Genomic DNA, 15,627 nt, shown 5'->3' on the forward strand with positions numbered 1-15,627 from the left:
ATGAAATAAACGAAATACTTAATTTATATCATAAAATATAAAAAATTAACATTATCAAAATTTCAAAACTATTTATAAAACAAGTTCATTTATGAATTCGATTGTATGCATTCCTATGTAGAGATTGCATTATGTGATCCATCACGAGAGAGAAAAAAATTAGAATAATCAAAATTTTACACCAAAAAAAAAAAATGTTCATAAGTTATTATTATTATGTGTTGGATTATCTGTTCATGATTGATTTGCTCATATAATCAGATAATTGTAGAGCTATAAATGTTGAACACCTCTTCTCAAGTGCAACTATTTGAAAATTAATTTACTTTGAAATAAAGGGAATTTATCAAATGTTTTGAAATGCAATCATATGAAATAAAGGAGATAATTTATACCATAAAATATGAACAATTAACAGTATCAAATTTTCAAAATCATTTTATAAGAGAAGTTCATTTCTAAATTAGATTTGTATGTATTCTTACACAACATCCATCATCAATGAGAAAGCAAAAAATTAGATTAATTAAAATTTTACACACCAAAAAAAAGAAGTTCATAAGTTATTATTATTATTATATGTGTTGTATAATTGTTCATGATTGGTTTGCTTGATATAAGCATATAATTGTGGAGCTATAAATGTTACACTCTAACAGCTCTCTATTAATATTCTTTTTCCTTATATTATTATTTTGCAAATTTAAAAAAAAAAAAAAAAAAAACAAAAAAAATTCTTCATTTTTTTCTTGTAACTAGGGTTTCAATTAATGTGAGGTGAACCGTGAGATACTTTGTGGGCCACCGATTCACCCAATTGACTAAGGAGATATTTGTCGGTCAGATATTATGCTTTGTCGATCAGCAGGAGTATTAACACAAACGGGACCATATCTATCCCGCTAACAAGGAGGAGGGGAATTTCTTTACACCTGACGATCCTAGTTAGGGTTTCAATAACATTTTTTCACTATTTTTACCATTTTTGGTTATGGGTTGAGATTCACGGCGCCTTCGAACTGAACTGGTAGAGGGCGATTCAAATTTAAGAACCAATAACTTGCTGTCCTGTTAAACTTTGGAGGGCTATTTCATAATTTGTTATCAGAAGAGGTCTTTTCTATTATTCTTTCTATAAAATTTCTTTCGAGAAGGAGAAATGGGTGTCCCTGCATTTTACAGATGGTTGGCAGACAAATATCCGTTGATCGTGGTGGACGTGGTAGAAGAAGAGCAAATGGAAATCAATGGCGTTGCTGTTCCAGTTGATACCAGTAAGCCAAACCCTAATAACATGGAGTTCGATAATCTTTACTTGGACATGAATGGTATCATTCATCCCTGCTTTCACCCTGAAGATCGGGTATGTATTCTAAGATCCTAGTAGTTTCTTCTCGTTCTTTTTCTTTGATGGGTTTTCTTCTCTGGTTGGTCATAGTTCACTCTGTTAAAGACGAAAAGTCGCTTAACTAGATATAAATGTTCTGGATTTGATGGAAAGAATATGTAGTTTTATTTCGCGACTTTTCTGCTCCTGCCAAAAATACAGTGAGTGTGTAATATTTATATATTCAAGGATATGATAGAATACTTATAGGACAACCCAGTGTAGAGTGCAGGGAGATAGAAAGAGAATATGATAAAATGCTTATACGACAACCCAGTGCAGTGTGCAGGGAGATGGAATATAACTACAAGTATACCATTTGATAGGTGTTGTTTCAGGTTGTGCTTCTTTGGTGATGTATTAAACCCTTGAAAGTTTTGTATTTTATTCGTTAATGTAGCGTGGGGTATACCCCAGGTTAGGTTGCGTTGCTGTCATGTTGGTACCTCCACATTTTGGATTGTATTGCAAAGTAGTAGTTCTACCGCAAGCTCCTCACATGCTGGAACGAACTCCATACGTTCTCTTTTCCAGCTGTACGATGTTTGTGGCATTGCATTTTGAGGCGGTTTGATTCTGGCACCTGCTCCTGGACCCCGGTAGAACATATGATTTACTGCTTTTTAACCTTTTATCTGTTGGTTTTATTGAACTGTGTCTTTAAACATCTAATTTTTAAATCACTCACTTTATATGTCACAGTCATTTAACATATGTGTAAACAACATACAGGAGGTTGGCTAAGCATGTCCGTGAAAAGAGCAATTTTAGTCAAATGCCTCCAGATATTCTTTTTCTCATAGTGTAGCTTAGTTAGTAAAGTTGACTTTTTACTCTTAAGTTTGGTAATGGGGTGAAGCCCAAGAAGTTAAATCTTAGCAATGCTTAAAGTTAGATATGTAAGGGCTCCAACATTTGAAGTATTGCCATTCAATTTATTGAAAACATGTGAAGTTTTTTAAATCAATGTTTTGTACTACTCCAGGCAATCCATAAGAAGACCTATCTTATTATGGACTTTGGGTTCTTATAAAGACAACTCCGGCAATATTAGATATTCATGGGGCAATATGTTCATTGGTTTCATATTAGAAGGAAGAGGCAATTACAAACAAATAGTTGTTACAAATATTTAATTTTGTATCACACTCGGTCAAAAATATAATACATAACTTGTAAAACCAAGGGTCCTACTCTATTTTGACGATAATAGGTTGCCATCAGGGTCTTGAACCCGAGCCTAATTCATGCCCAAAATATTAAGGTTATATTCAAATCTCCATTGTCTGCCCGAAGCCTTCACCTCTTTTCAAATGTTCAGAATATTTTAGTAACCTTGGGTTTAGGAACTTTACAACTGATGTATTTGTTGAGTATTTCAATATAGATATCCATATTTGGTGCTGTATTCCACAATTTGAATGTACAAGTCACCTTAATGATGGTTCACATTGTGCGGTCTAAATAACATTAATTTTTTTTTTGCATGTTCTTTCCAGAAAAAGTCAGTTTCTATGTTGTGCGAGCCTTTGATCTAAATTTCTCTGTTAACTGTTGCAATTTTCATAGCTACGGACAACTGGATAACTGTATAATCTCATTGAAGGAATCCATTTTACAAAGGTCACACTTATTTCATTATGTTTCTTTTGTAAATATGTACTATTTTTTTATGCTTTCCTGTTTACTTTATGCCTGTTAGAAATCTTTCTTTTCTTAATTTAGATGTACCCATTTCCTATTATTTTTCCAAATTAGTTTACCTATATTTACTATTCAGAGAATTGCATGATTCAACCATAGCTTATTTATCCTTTTGCGTGAGGGAACATAGTCTTATGATTTGGGTCACCATTCCCAACCATCAGCTTGATATTTCGTACAATCTAAAGTCCTTTAGGGGCACCATGAAATAAGTCAAAACATGCTAGATGGATTTGGTGTCGATGAAAGTGTAAATGTATAATTCTCGTGTATTTTTTGCTTTTTAGCACCTAGTATAGTGCATAATGTTTTTCTAATATAGACATATATACATTATGAAATGGTAGCTGTATTTGTTCATAATTCTTGAGTTTTTTCCATTTAAGTTGAGGCTGCATTGCTTACAATCAGCCATTTGACAATGCCATTGTTGTTTTCAGGCTTCACCGACTACTTATGATGAAGTCTTCAAGACCATGTTTGATTATATAGATCGGCTCTTTGTGATGGTACGGCCCAGGAAGCTATTGTACATGGCAATTGGTGAGTATTTCAGTGATGGAATACGTTTTACGAATTTTCTTGTCATACAATAAAGGTTTTGGTGATGCTTATTGAAATATAAGTAGAAATCGTTTGTTACTCTTGCAAGTTATTAATGTTTGATAATAATTGGAATTTTAAAAAACTTTAAGCTGGTTTTTACTTATTTAATTGGGCTCTCGGTTTGAAATCACAAAGAAACTAACTTGCTCTATAGAGTTGGTTCAAATGCTCATAGGACTGAACAGCTTTGTCCAGTTCAATCCTGATTTTTTGATCACTGTTGAATTTTTTCCCCCATTCTGAATCATTATGAAATTTATGGATTTCCTATTTTTTTGACCTATCAAACAAATTAAGATTTTCAAATGTAGCAACCACGCTCTCATTGAGGTAGCTTTAAATGTGATAGAATTAGCCAAATTGCTGGTCAAGGTTTTCTTGATTATTTATAAACATATATGGTGTAAGACTATATATTCTTTTTTGTTGTCTTGTTCAACTTTAGTACCATTTTACATTTTATACATCGTTCTGGTTAGCTGCATTTTATCAAGAGAATGAAAGTTTTATTTGTGTCTCAGATGGTGTTGCACCAAGAGCAAAGATGAATCAGCAGCGTTCGCGACGTTTCAGAGCTGCAAAAGATGCAGCTGATGCGGTGAGTGTGGTCGAAATTGACACTGATTTATGCAAAGTATCCTTTTCATGCGTATGATTAAAACATAATTTTTAGCACGAGCGTGATAATTCCAACTTTTTACTTACTTCAATCAGGCTGCAGAAGAGGAAAGATTAAGAAATGAGTTTGCAGCTGAAGGTAAGATTATACCCATGAAAGAGAAGTCTGAAGCATGTGACTCAAATGTTATCACCCCGGGGACACAATTTATGGCCACATTATCCATTGCCCTTCAATATTATATACACTTGAGATTAAACTACGATCCTGGTTGGCGTAAAATTAAGGTATGCTTATTTAGGATCATCTTATTTCTGCTCAATACTTTAGAATTAGACATATATTTAACCTCTTCATATGTTTCTGGACCTTTTTAAGAGAACTCTGGAGTATATTGCTTTGATATGCTTGTGTTTGAACTTTCTGTACATGATTTTTGAAGGCTTACTCATTCTTATTATCTCTGAGTTGATTATTGAAGGTCATCTTGTCTGATGCAAATGTTCCGGGTGAAGGTGAGCATAAAATAATGTCATACATTCGTGATCAAAGAAATCTGTCCGGTTTTGATCCAAATACTCGACATTGTCTGTATGGCTTGGTATGTTCTTTCTTGTGTATAAGTGGTAACAATTTAACGACTACTTTCATGTGCTTTTTTTTTTATTGATTTGGTTTTAAATGTTTTCATTTCGACTGATACAGGATGCTGACTTAATTATGTTAGGACTGGCTACTCATGAGATCCATTTCTCCATTTTAAGAGAGGTAAGTCCGTGATTCGCTTTATATTTTTGGTCTAAAATGCTGTTATTATTTACCAATTTGTGCTTGGTATAACACTAGAATGGCAATTTACAAAATAAAAATACTTCACAATATCATTATGACCAGGCATGACGATATGCTTGATAATGTAAGTTTAATTGAAGCAATAATGCCTGTTTTGTGTTTTGTTTGGGGTTGTCATTAATGCTTGTGCTGCCCATGAGGGGGTTGTTTATCTCTCATATTCAATCTTTAATTGAAAAGTGATTCCATATTGCAATGGCAATTGTCCTTAAATGAATTTTGCAAATGACATAAATTGACAGTTCCCTTTTTGATGATCATGATATGGTTCTTTTTCTCTTCTTGGAAGCTCAGGTTGTATTTACTCCCGGACAAGAAGACAAATGCTTTATATGTGGTCAGGTTGGTCACTTGGCTGCTGCATGTGAAGGCAAGCCAAAAAGAAAGAGTGGGGACTTTGATGAGAAGGGTGGTGAACAGAATAGTATTCCTAAAAAGCCTTATCAGGTTAGTCATATTCTTTGATATCAGATTGAGATTGAAGCTTCTTGTTTATACAATCATAGGTCCTCCCTAATTTGTAAACTCTTATTGAGTGTAACTTCTGTATGAATAGAGTTTGTGGGTTCATAATTAGTATTGGTTTTACAATTTATTATTCTGAAGTTATATTTTTGGTTTTTTGAATGTTTGGCAGTTTCTCCACATTTGGACTTTGCGTGAGTATTTAGAGTATGACATGAGGATTCCAAACCCTCCATTCCAAGTTGACTTTGAACGGCTTGTGGATGACTTTGTTTTCATGTGTTTCTTTGTTGGCAATGATTTCCTTCCACACATGCCTACATTGGAAATTCGTGAGGTTTGTATTGATTGTAATATGAAAGATTCACACTATTATTCTGTTAGACTTCTTAAGACAATTTTCCTTATATGATAAATAAGCTTTTACTTTTTATTTGGAAAAAATATGTTTTCTGCTTAAATACTGATCACTTTTCAAGTATTCAGGAAGAGTGTGCTTATACACTATTGAAAAGTAAAGAACAACAGATTCTTTGATTTCTGATAATATTCAATAGATAATTAGCACAAACATGGCCTATTAGAGTAGGTCAGAGTAGATTAACTGGGGGATGATATTACATGAAAGACACCTCCATACAAATTAGAAAATATCATAGCAGTTATAGTTTGCGGCTATTTAGTTAGGATGAACATGCTGCCTGTTCTGGAGATAGTTGTTCCAGCATCGCAAAGTATCTTAACACAAAAATCTCCGTGTAGTTCAACGGTGCCTGTTTACTTTCCTTTGACACTTTGACCTACTTTTTGTCTAGTAACTTGGACAAGCTTCTCATGCTATTCCCTCATAGGCAACACCGCTACGGTATGGGTTGTAATTATTAGAAAAATTGAGTAGACAGTTTGCTCATACAATTGTTCATCACTATGTCTGTGAACTTTTTAAGGATGTTAATTTGATTCACTCTATGGGCATTTCTAGTCTTATCCTTTGCCTTTGATTGTTGGTTTTGAATACCCCACATCGCCATTAAGAGCTGACCAATTATTGGATTCAAAATGTAAATCTGTTTTGGTTGGCTTCTATATCTATCTCCTGGTTTCATTCATTCAGTTTCCCAAGCTCTGCATTTCAAACCTACTTTGTTGCTCCCTTTTTTAAAACACGGTAGGTTATATTGCTATTTCAGGCAATGTAACTGGATTTTTTGGAGTAGGCTAGGTGTAAAGTGTCAAGATTGTGAAGCTCACTGGTGGCTTCATCCTCAGAGATAAACATATCTTATAACCTCTTTATTGAGATTGAGCAGGGTTTTATTATATATAATCATCCTAAAATAGTGGAGGATGCAGGTGCTTAATTTTACAAAAGTTTCATGAATTTTATTTACAGTTAGGAAGATTATTTTGCTATACAACATTTAGTCATGCAAATGTACTGGTTCATTATTTAGTTTTTCCTACATTTTGTACATCAATTGCCCTTCAAATAGGAAAAATGTAAACGTAATATATTTCTTAAAATTCGATTTTGATATCTTTATATTGTGTGAATATAAATAGCTCTATTTTGCTTCCTGATAACCTGAATTATGAAGTGCTTATAGCTGTTTCTGGGTGCAGGGTGCAATTAACTTGCTTATGGCTGTGTACAAGAAAGAGTTCACGTCAATGGGTGGCTATCTGACAGATGCAGGCGAGGTAATTGTTCATTGCTATTGCAATATTTCTCGCCAGTTCAACATTTTAATTTTTTGAATAATGTAATTCTGTGAATTTCTTCATAATTTCAATTTTGAAAGAACTGCTGGACTTAATGGTGCGTGAGAATGGGATTTTAATGATTTCTATTTCATTAGTCTCGAGCAAACCTGGGATGAAAAACAATCATCATTTAATGAATGATTTTTTTGTGTTTTCAGTGTTCATCTATATCATTTGATTTTTTCTTATCCTAACACATTTTTGAGAGAGAATACTCGTCAACCTATTAAGAATTTTGCATCTGACCCCAGTTGTGGGAAACTGTATTTTATGTTCAGTCTACATGTTTGCCTATAAATATTGACTTTGGAACTATGTGCGGTGCTCAACTTGTGACAGGATTTTAGCAAACTGTTTGCATGCTTGAACTACATTTAGTTAAGTTGCAACATAAGGGAGAATCAATTGTTTGGTTCCATGTGTTATTGTTTTGTGTCTAGCTTTGGTTGGTGCTAGTTTTTAAAAATGATTGACATTCAATAATCTTTGAATATTCACATCTCCTAAATAGAGGGGTATCTTTATACATCAACACAATGATTTCAAAGAACTGTGTTGGGTTTTGTAGAACTTTTTGTTTGAGTGTAGTTTATATTACCCTAAAATTCTTGCTATCTTTCTCCAATCAGGTCAATTTAGACAGGGTTGAGCATTTTATTCAGGCAGTTGGATCACATGAAGACAAGATATTCCAAAAACGATCGTATATACATCAGGTAATTACAATTGTTTTTGCCGACTCTTAATTATAAATTTATTCACATTTTTACCATTATTTCGAAAATACACATTTGTTTTATTGTTAAATATTCAGAATACACAACTAATCACACATAATGACAAGGCATCTTGTAGGAATTTCTGTCCATAGGCATATGTTTAATTGCTAGCTGTGTTTACAAACTTGACATAGATAAATATTTTACATTTGTGTACCTATATACTGGGTTAAAACTTAAATTTGACATTTGTGATGATGTCATCAATATGTCATATAATTTACTTCATTATTAATCTACTGACAGGATGGTGAATGGGTTTATTTGTTGTATAAACTGATCTGGACAAGATGGTTCACTTTTGTTTTTTTACCTGTTTTGTTGTAATGTCCCCAAATGTTCGCAAACTAAATAAATTATTTGAAGTTGTCCAAATAAAGTAAATATTGAAAGGATGACTTTATTTCAATTAAATAAATTAAATTAATTGACATTAGTATAAGGTCGACTTTCAATTAGAACATAAAGTTGCATTTTGTGGAGGTAAATGAAATAAAAGAAATGTTATAAAGTATTTCTCTTGAAATAGGGCAAATACTATATAGGAGGAAAAACAGAACTGTGAAGGCATTGGGAATATTTTTGTTTTTATTTTGAGTCTTTCTTGTGTGAGTTTGAAGCTTTGCTTCAAGGTCTAGTAAATCCCTAGGTCAGATGGTTTAGTGATTTGAGTGAGAAGCCAAATCAGCCCCCTTGGTGAATCCCCTCTAGGATTCACAGGTGCATTACATTGTTCAGTTTTGTGGATGGCTATCCCACTACAAATGATTAATATCTCACAGGGGCTTTTGATGATATTGGAGTGGAATCATGTGGGTATGTTGCATGGAAGTTTTATGCATGTTTTAGCATTGTAACCGCAGTATATTTGATGTAACTACTAACAACCATGCATGTTTTGTATCAGTCATTTTCAATAAATTTGTCTTTGAAACTGATTATTTCCATGGAAATCAATATCATTTCCTTTGTATGTTTAGTTTGCATATTTGCATGTTGTTATTCTGCAATGGAATGAAACAAACATGTCAAGAATTGAAAACTCATTTCAGTTTTGAGACAATATCCTAGTTAAGGATATTTCATTTGTTCAAAAATAGTTTTCATTATGAGAAATTAATAATTAAGTTTAAAAAAATGAAATGATTGTATCAAATAATTACACAAATAAATAGAGTTTACAAATGCTATAAAAAGAGTTATCTAAAAAAGAAAAAATTGTCCTAATTATGTCAATGTCTAAATATATAATAGATTAAGACATCTGAAAATAGAGCCTAAATGACCAGTAACTAAGATTTGAGAAAAACGAGCTAAAAAGGACAAGAACCTAGGAGACCAAAAATATTCTAACACCCTCTTTTGATGGTCATTCTATCAACTACACCAAGTTCCCCCCCAAACTTGACAAACATTTTTGTACTAAGAGACTTGGTGAGGTTGTCTGCAGATATGGTCCTTAGTGGGGATATAGTGCAACATCACAGATCCATCTTTGTCAAGGTGGCAGATGTAGTGACAATGAAGGTCAACATGTTTTGACCTTTCATGAAAACTGTATGTTTGGCTAACTTCAGAACTCATTGATTATCACTGAACAGGGGAATATGGCCTGCTTGAGGCATGTGCATGTGCATGTGCATGTCTACAGGTATCTGTCTTAAGCTGGACTGCCAAACAAGCTGCTTTGATAGTTCGTCTATATTTTTAACTTTGGTAGAGGAGAGTGATATTGATTGCTACTTCTTGTTGGTCCATGTGACTGCACCTGTGCCCAAACTGAAAACATAGCCTAATTCGACTTACTGCTGTCAATAAAACCTGCCCAATTTGAGTCTGCAAAACCAATGAGCTGAGTATCTTGACTTACTGTTCAAAATGCCTAAATCAAGAGTGCCCTCCACATATCCTAGTGCGTGCTTCACTACAACTTAATGATCAACTTTTGTGGTTGTAATGAAGCAAGAGATATATCTGGCAACTAGACAATGTCAGGTCAGTAGTAGATGAGGCTGGCCTGCTAATTGCGTGAATGCTGACTCATCCACCATTAGCGAATCTGATTTGGCTGAAAGTTTCAGCTCTTTCTCCATGGGTGCAGATGTCAGTTTGTAATCATGAATCCAAAATTTTGGCCTACTTTGATTGAGGAATGAAGATGGAAGTATCTGTTTTCCAAGCCTCTACTCACCAAGATACTAATGATAAAGTCCCAAGCTATCATGTCAAATGACTGGCACTGTATTCTGTTTGACTTACTCAACCAGATCTATTGCACCACCAGTAATTATCAGGTCATTAAAATAGACATCAAGAATATGAATCTCACAACTAGCATGGTTGACATGCAAATTAGAGTATGAAAAATTGTGCTGAAGCTCTTGATCAATCAAGTACTTATCAATCTTGATGTACCATGCATGGGGGACTTGTTTGATGCCATAAAGATTTTACCAATTTGCAAACTTGATGTTCTTTACTTGCAACTTCAAAATTTGGAGGCTATGTCATGTCCACCTTTTCTTGCAAATCAACAATGAGAAAACACTCTTGACATCCATCAGATGGATTTGCCATTCAAACTGAGCTAAAAGGGCAAGGACTAAACGAATGGTAGTCATTTTGGTGGTGAGAGCAAATGTCTTCTCATATTTAATGCCCTCTTTATGTGGAAACTCTTTAGCTACTAATTGCGCCTTATCAAGTGTGCCTTCAACTTTATACTTGACCTTATAAACCCATTGCAGCCAATGAACTTCTTTCCAGATGGAAGATCAGATAACACACAAGTGTTGTTCTTCATGAGACTGATGTTCATCTAGCATATTTTCCTCCCATTCTGGTATGCCCTTAGCCTCTAAATATGTTTGAGATTCAAAAATACTGTGAAAACTGGCAAGTACGCTACTTGCTCTTATTCTTGGCAGATCAACCCTCAACGACTCATCATGTCTTGGTCCACCACCTAGGTTGGAGAGTAGAAGAACGAACATCTATGATAGCTGGAACAACATCACATGGAATGGTTGGGTAGAGCTTGAATAGCTTGTGGAGGGGTGTGTGGCACAATGTCACGAATCCCTCTAATCAGTTAAACCAAACAGAAGACGGAAATCTATATTTGTATTTGGTGGAGGGTGATCATTAAGGCTCAGAGCTGGAGAAGGCTGAAGTGGACATCGTTCTTCATCAAACAACATGTCTTGATTGAATATGAGATAATTAATATCAACATCTATCAGTCGATAAGCCTTATCATTATAGCTTGTGGACATTAATTTGGGAGTCTTGAAATCTAATTTTGTGTGCTTTGCATTTGAAACCAAACATAAGTTGTAGAGCTGAAGACCTTTAGATGACTAATTTTGGGCTTTCATCCAGACCAAACTTCCTCTAGTCATCTTCTTAACAAACTATGTGGGAGACCAATTAGAAGAGAATGAACATCAATTTTGCAGTTGTGGAATCCAATTTGGCACTCTTGGGATGTTGAATCCAAACTTAAGCTATAGAGTCTTCTCATCTTCTTAACAAACTATGTGGGAGACCAACTAGAAGAACATGAACATCAATTTTGGAGTCTTGGAATCCAATTTGGCGCGCTTGGGATGTTGAATCCAAACTTAAGCTATAGAGTCTTTTGATTACTGATTTTGGGCTTCCATCCAGACCAAACTTCCTTTGGACCCCATCTTCTTAACGACCTATGTGGGAAATTGGTTTAGAAGATAAAGTGCTGTAAAGATTGCCTCAACCCAAACCTTTTTTGGAAAATGACAATTGTCCAACATCAATCAACCCATCTTAGTGAGTACAATTTTGGCACTCAACAACACTGTTCTGTTGTGGGGTACAAGGTGTGGTAGTTAATGCTTAATTGCGTGTGATTCACAGAAGTTGGAGAGCACAGATGAACAAAGTTCTCTGCTATTGTCGAATTGAAGAGTGACAATTGGACAACCTGAATCTTTTTCAACTAATGTCTTGAGCTTTTTAAACATGGACACCTATGATTTATGTTAAAATGAATACACCCACATTTTCCTATATAAATCATCAACAAACAGGGGAAAATAGCTGCATCCTATTACTGATGTAGTGTTCATGGGCCCACAAATATCAACATGCATGGACTGTAACCTCATGTTCCCAGATTTATGTTAAAATGAATACACCCACATTTTCCTATATAAATCATCAACAAACAGGGGAAAACAGCTGCATCCTATTACTGATGTAGTGTTCATGGGCCCACAAATATCAACATGCATGGACTGTAACCTCATGTTCCCATGCTACTGCTTAAGTGTATTTTCTGCTTAAATTTAAGCAGCTGAAGTGTTCCCATGTAAAATTTTAATCCCAAGAAAGGGAGAAATTGGAATATTTTCCTATATAAGTGGAGCAGCTATTGTTTAGGAATTGAAAATAAGGTATGGAAGGAAGGGTGGGCTTAAAATAAGCAACAAATGCTTATTGAAAAAAACTAGAATTTTCTTCATAAAAATAAGTTATCTTGTTCTTCATTGCCTTAACATTTTGCAGCTATATTTTATTTACAACAAATGATATTCATTTTTTATACAAAAAATATATTTAAGAGTAATGCTTAAAATAAGCAGCAAATTTTGTTTTCATGGGGCCATCAGCTTCACATAGTACTCCTGAAAATATTTAGCAGCTGCTACTAGCCAAGATAAGCCTAGCAGCAACATGAGAACACGCTCTAAGACCTTGAATGCCTTCCAAGCATCACCATCTGAAAATGAAGTTCGATGGTGCTTCCAAGCCTTACATACTCTGCAAACTCTATGATTCTGTGTTTGAATGTCAGGCAATCCAACAATCGGACTATCACGAGCCAACTTGAGAGAGATAGTGGATATTGAAATGCCCATATTGTTAATGCCAAAGATTGCTGAGGGAAGTACTTTTTGTTGCCATGGTATACTTCTAAGAATGACCTGTACCAATGAGTCTATGTAGATTGTGATCCTCAAGACCACTTGCAATTATAGTGTGAGACGCCTTGTCAACAATACTACATGTGCGAATTGAAGACGACATCCAATTGAAGAGAATGAAGTGCAGTCTGACTTACTGACAATAGATTGAGCTTCATACTGTAATGTTCCCTGGCAATTTAAGTTTAGTTTTTATTCAAACTATCCTCAATCCTTAAATCCTAAATTGAATGACAAGAAAATACATTGATTTTTATAGCTAAAATCATCCATTTGTGTTTCATTTCAAGTAATTTAATTCATTTGCTTTCTATATTTCATGTTGTTAAGCTTGATCTGTTACTATTTTGTGTTAAGGAGAGAGGGATTTTGAATAAAATCCACGACTCTTAGAGACCACTTGATAGATTCCCTCAAAGTTTGAAGATCCAAGCCCTTGTCCTATCTTGGGACTATGCCCACAAAGTGCTTAGGGTTGCTGATCCCTACCCTATCTTGGGAACTATTCTTTTGGGAATTAGATTGCTATTCCTTGAATTGCTTTAGTGTAATATTTTCGCTCTTAGCTGACAACGAAATTCACAGAATGACCAGTGACAATTTAACAAACAGTTGGTGCTCAGCATAAAACAAGGTCCAGATATCTCTGATAATTATGGTCAGCTATTCCCCTTTTTGGTATTTGCTGTATTTTTTTAAACAGTTGGCGTGTCATTAAATGCCTTGAGTAAAAGATAGTTACCTTTTAATTTACTGTTGCATTGAAATTAACTTGAGAAAAGAAACAATAAATCTTATATAACTCAGAATGTCGGCTATGCACAAAACCACATTATGGATTTATTATGGTTATCCAGCTTCCATATAAGTTACTAAACTGACAATACATCACAGACAGTCGTTCTCTTTTAATGTGTAATACAAAGCAGATACGAAAGGAGGGAATGATAACAGACCCGTGATCCTGGCGTATCACTTACTGGCATAGAGACCCGATTCTACTGAACTGTGGCAGCTTGTCTTTATCATCAACTTCGAGCTGACTGTCATCGGGTTCTGTGAATCCCTTCCTTGCCGTAGCTGTATTAAAAGACGTCTTCAAAGCCCCTTTCAGACTTCCTCAACTGCCTTCACTCTGCTGACTATACTTTGCTAGATGCTGGGAAGACATCCTTCATGCTGGGTGCAACCCGAGACTCTCTATGGTCTCACAGCAACTGACACAAAAGGTTCTTCTTCGCTGCTGATACAACTACATCTTTTCCGCCTGCAATGGAACTGATACTACTGTCATTCCTTACTCATGTACAGGTGCCGGCTAATATTCCTGTCACTTAGTCCAAACCTGCTAAGACCAGAACCTGTTATATCCTCAAATCAAACTTGGTACTGAGTCTGCTGCTGGCCGAGTCACTCCAGACTTCTAGGTGTTTCGATTTCACCAAACCATAGTAGCTGAACCAATCATGTGAACGCTAGGTTTTCATCTAGCTTCACTCATTTCCAGAACTTCCAATAAATTCAGTTCATAAATTCTCTTGTGTTCAATTCCCCAGGCTAAGTCTCTTATTTATAACCTTGAAGTGAGGGAAAAGAGTTGGAATAAGAGATGTGGGATAAAACAACAATTTCGTCCTGAAGTCACTTAAGTCACTTTATAAAGTAAATGATTTTATAAACATAAAGTGACTTTATCAAAGAACTTTTAATTTAATAAATGACACACTTAAGATAAATCTCTTGTGTGACTGGTAAGCATCCTGATTGATGATGTTGTTAATCTATCCAGATGTGGAGATAGATTAACCTGGCGCCATAACACTAGTGCGGAGAAGGGGACATGACATTCAACTTTCTTTCTTTATTACAAAGTAATACGAAGATGTTAGTCATACATAAATAACTTATTTAATTATGTTCTTCAGGTTTCAACATTTAGCTGATACTGCATTGTCTGAATATCACAATTTGGTCTTACTGCTGCCAGCACTGCTGAGACTGCAGAAGTGACTTTTTTTAAAATAAATTTTTTTGTTTGTTAAAAAATTGGGGGCAGATGCAATTCCACAATGACGTCCCCCCGAGGAACATAGAATTTAAGGTTTGTGTGTTCAAAAGTTTCATACTGCTTTCCAAGTTGCATCTTCTTCGCGTAATCCTTTCCATTTGTTCATATATTCTAGAAGGGTCTTATTCCTCATTATTCTTAGCCTTCTTTTTAGGATTTTCTTTTTTTCCCTTAGAGGTTGCGTCTAATTGGTGTGCTTTCCTTTTACATTTATGGCTAAGTTCCCATCTTTCCTTGCATCTATAACGTGAACTTTTCTTAGGGCAATGGTGTCCTTTTTCCTACAGCCCTTGACACGTAAAATATAAACCCTCCCTTTTTAGTTCATCCTTGCGGTGTAGGTGAACCTTTGTTTGGTTGTCCTTCTCATGGAAACTCTTTGTATGATTGTTTATGCTTTTGTTATTAGGGGATGATGT

At 34.8% G+C, this 15,627-nt stretch overlaps 1 protein-coding gene across 1 annotated transcript in view; it reads left to right on the plus strand.

The window, feature by feature from the left end:
• The first annotated feature begins 904 nt into the window (after positions 1-904).
• The window catches only part of LOC149537887 (5'-3' exoribonuclease 3-like), a 28,784-nt gene continuing 14,061 nt past the window's right edge, over positions 905-15,627 (plus strand). The window contains exons 1-10 of the mRNA XM_089799286.1: positions 905-1,363; positions 3,532-3,634; positions 4,219-4,295; positions 4,412-4,603; positions 4,798-4,917; positions 5,022-5,084; positions 5,463-5,615; positions 5,806-5,970; positions 7,257-7,334; positions 8,027-8,113. Coding sequence (XP_089655412.1) covers positions 1,160-1,363; positions 3,532-3,634; positions 4,219-4,295; positions 4,412-4,603; positions 4,798-4,917; positions 5,022-5,084; positions 5,463-5,615; positions 5,806-5,970; positions 7,257-7,334; positions 8,027-8,113 — 1,242 coding nt within the window. The 5' untranslated portion in view covers positions 905-1,159. The remainder of the gene's footprint in view (positions 1,364-3,531; positions 3,635-4,218; positions 4,296-4,411; positions 4,604-4,797; positions 4,918-5,021; positions 5,085-5,462; positions 5,616-5,805; positions 5,971-7,256; positions 7,335-8,026; positions 8,114-15,627) is intronic.

This window comes from Cupressus sempervirens, chromosome 9 (genome assembly GCF_028749045.1).
Source record: "Cupressus sempervirens isolate cs-2001-9-10 chromosome 9, ASM2874904v1, whole genome shotgun sequence".
In the NCBI taxonomy this organism is placed as follows: Eukaryota; Viridiplantae; Streptophyta; class Pinopsida; order Cupressales; family Cupressaceae; genus Cupressus; species Cupressus sempervirens.